The 1,703-nt window shown below is 65.4% G+C and overlaps 1 protein-coding gene across 1 annotated transcript; it reads right to left on the reverse strand.

The window, feature by feature from the left end:
• Positions 1–32: 32 nt before the first annotated feature.
• On the reverse strand, positions 33–1,511 carry LOC130588523 (filamin-C-like; the record flags this gene model as incomplete). The annotated part of the gene is made up of 3 exons (XM_057389440.1): positions 33–277; positions 872–1,008; positions 1,385–1,511. Coding segments are annotated over 3 exons (509 nt in total), but the record flags the coding sequence as incomplete, so codon positions are not given.
• Between the last annotated feature and the right edge of the window lie 192 nt (positions 1,512–1,703).

A 1,703-nucleotide genomic window follows, 5' to 3' on the forward strand; every position in this document is an offset into this window, starting at 1 on the left:
AGGACGCAGTGGGGTGCTGGCACTCCCAGCGCTCACAGGGGAGGCACAATGGGGGATCTATGGATTGCCATAGAACGCAGCACCTTGTCAGGCCAGGAGTCAGGGGGAGCAGGGCGGATGTCAGCCATGAAGGGGCTGTCGCGGATGTCCTCATCGTCACAAACCACGTGCACAGCATAGAGCCCGGGCTCGGTGGGCCAGTAGCGCACGTCACACGAGCCATCGCCCTTGTCGTCACACTCGATGCGCGCTTGGGATGGGCCCTCGATGGAGAACCCTGGGGGCACGGCAGCCACCGTTACCCTGTGCCCATGTCAGTCCCCACAGCTCATCCCCCTGCTGTGCCCCTGCTCCCAGCGGGTGACACCTGACCTGTCTTTTTGTCCCCACAGAGGATCATTGTCCCCTCTCTGTTGGGGTCCCCAGACTCGCACCACCCATGTCTTCATGACCCCACTGAGGCCACCCCAACCCGCCCCATGTCCCCACCTCTGCGTGCCTGCGTCCCACCTCTGTGTGGGGAGACCCCACCATGGCACCCATCCTCCAGCCTGTCCCCATGTCCCCAGGGGGATTTCACCCACTCTAGGTCCTTGTCCCCAGCACAGTGACAACCCTCGTAGTGCCACATTCCCCCCATGGTGCTCCCCATTCTGTCCCCATGTCCCCAACAGGGTATCATCCACTCACGCCCTTGTCCCCACTACCTCCTTCCCCACCCTGTTCCCATGTGCCTGGCACACTACCCCCAGCCCTGTCCCCACGTCCCCACCATGGTGTCCCTGACCTTGTCCCCATGTCCCCCCCATCCCCAGGGCTCACCCAGGCTCTCTACCACAGTGCCCCCCACCTCCAAGTCCCCCCAGCTCACCAAGGGTCCCCACTTCGGTGCCGATGGCTTCAACCACGAAGTCTGCAGGGCGCCCCACGACCCCGCCCTCGAGCCCCGGCCCCCAAGCCCGGACCTTCTGCGCCCCCGGCTGGGGGGACACCTGCACCTCAAAGGGGCTGGGGGGGACAGGTGTGTGTAAGGGGGGCTGTAACACACCTGCACACCCCCCACCCCCTCACACCCCTAACAGGCTGGGGGGAACAGGGGCAAAGGGGGCTATACAACACCCGCACTCTGCAGCCCCCCAACCATTTCCCACCCCTGGGGGAACACCTGCACCTCAAATAGGCTGGGGGGCATGAGGGAGGGCTCATACCCCAACACATAGCCCTCACATTCTCCAAAACCCCCCAGCCCCAGGGGGACATCTGCATCTCAAATGGGCTGGGGGGAAGGGGTGGCGTGGAGGGGCGGTGAGGGGTGGGGCCTGTACACCATCAACCGCCCCAAAAGCACCTCCCTCACTTGTCCCCGCAGGGAACCCGCACTGACCTGCGGGGGATGGCGTAGCCCCCCCAGGTGATGGACACCTGGTAGGTGCCGGGCACGCGGGGCAGGTACTCGCACTCGTAGACTCCGTCACCGACATCCCGCACTGTCACCGGCTCCTCCGTGCCCCCTGTGCAAGGGGTCAGATGGGGCACCCCCAACCAAGCACCCCCCATTGACCCCCCACCCAAGGCCAACCCCAAAACGCCCCCCAAACATCCGACCTCCATGGACAAACACTCACAGCATCCCCACCCACGCACCCACCCCCATGGCCACCCCATGGTGTCCCCCAAGCCTGGAACCCCCGTGGGGCCACCCC

This window comes from Malurus melanocephalus, unplaced genomic scaffold (assembly GCF_030028575.1).
Source record: "Malurus melanocephalus ecotype Western Australia unplaced genomic scaffold, MMel_1.1 scaffold_5944, whole genome shotgun sequence".
Taxonomy (NCBI): Eukaryota; Metazoa; Chordata; class Aves; order Passeriformes; family Maluridae; genus Malurus; species Malurus melanocephalus.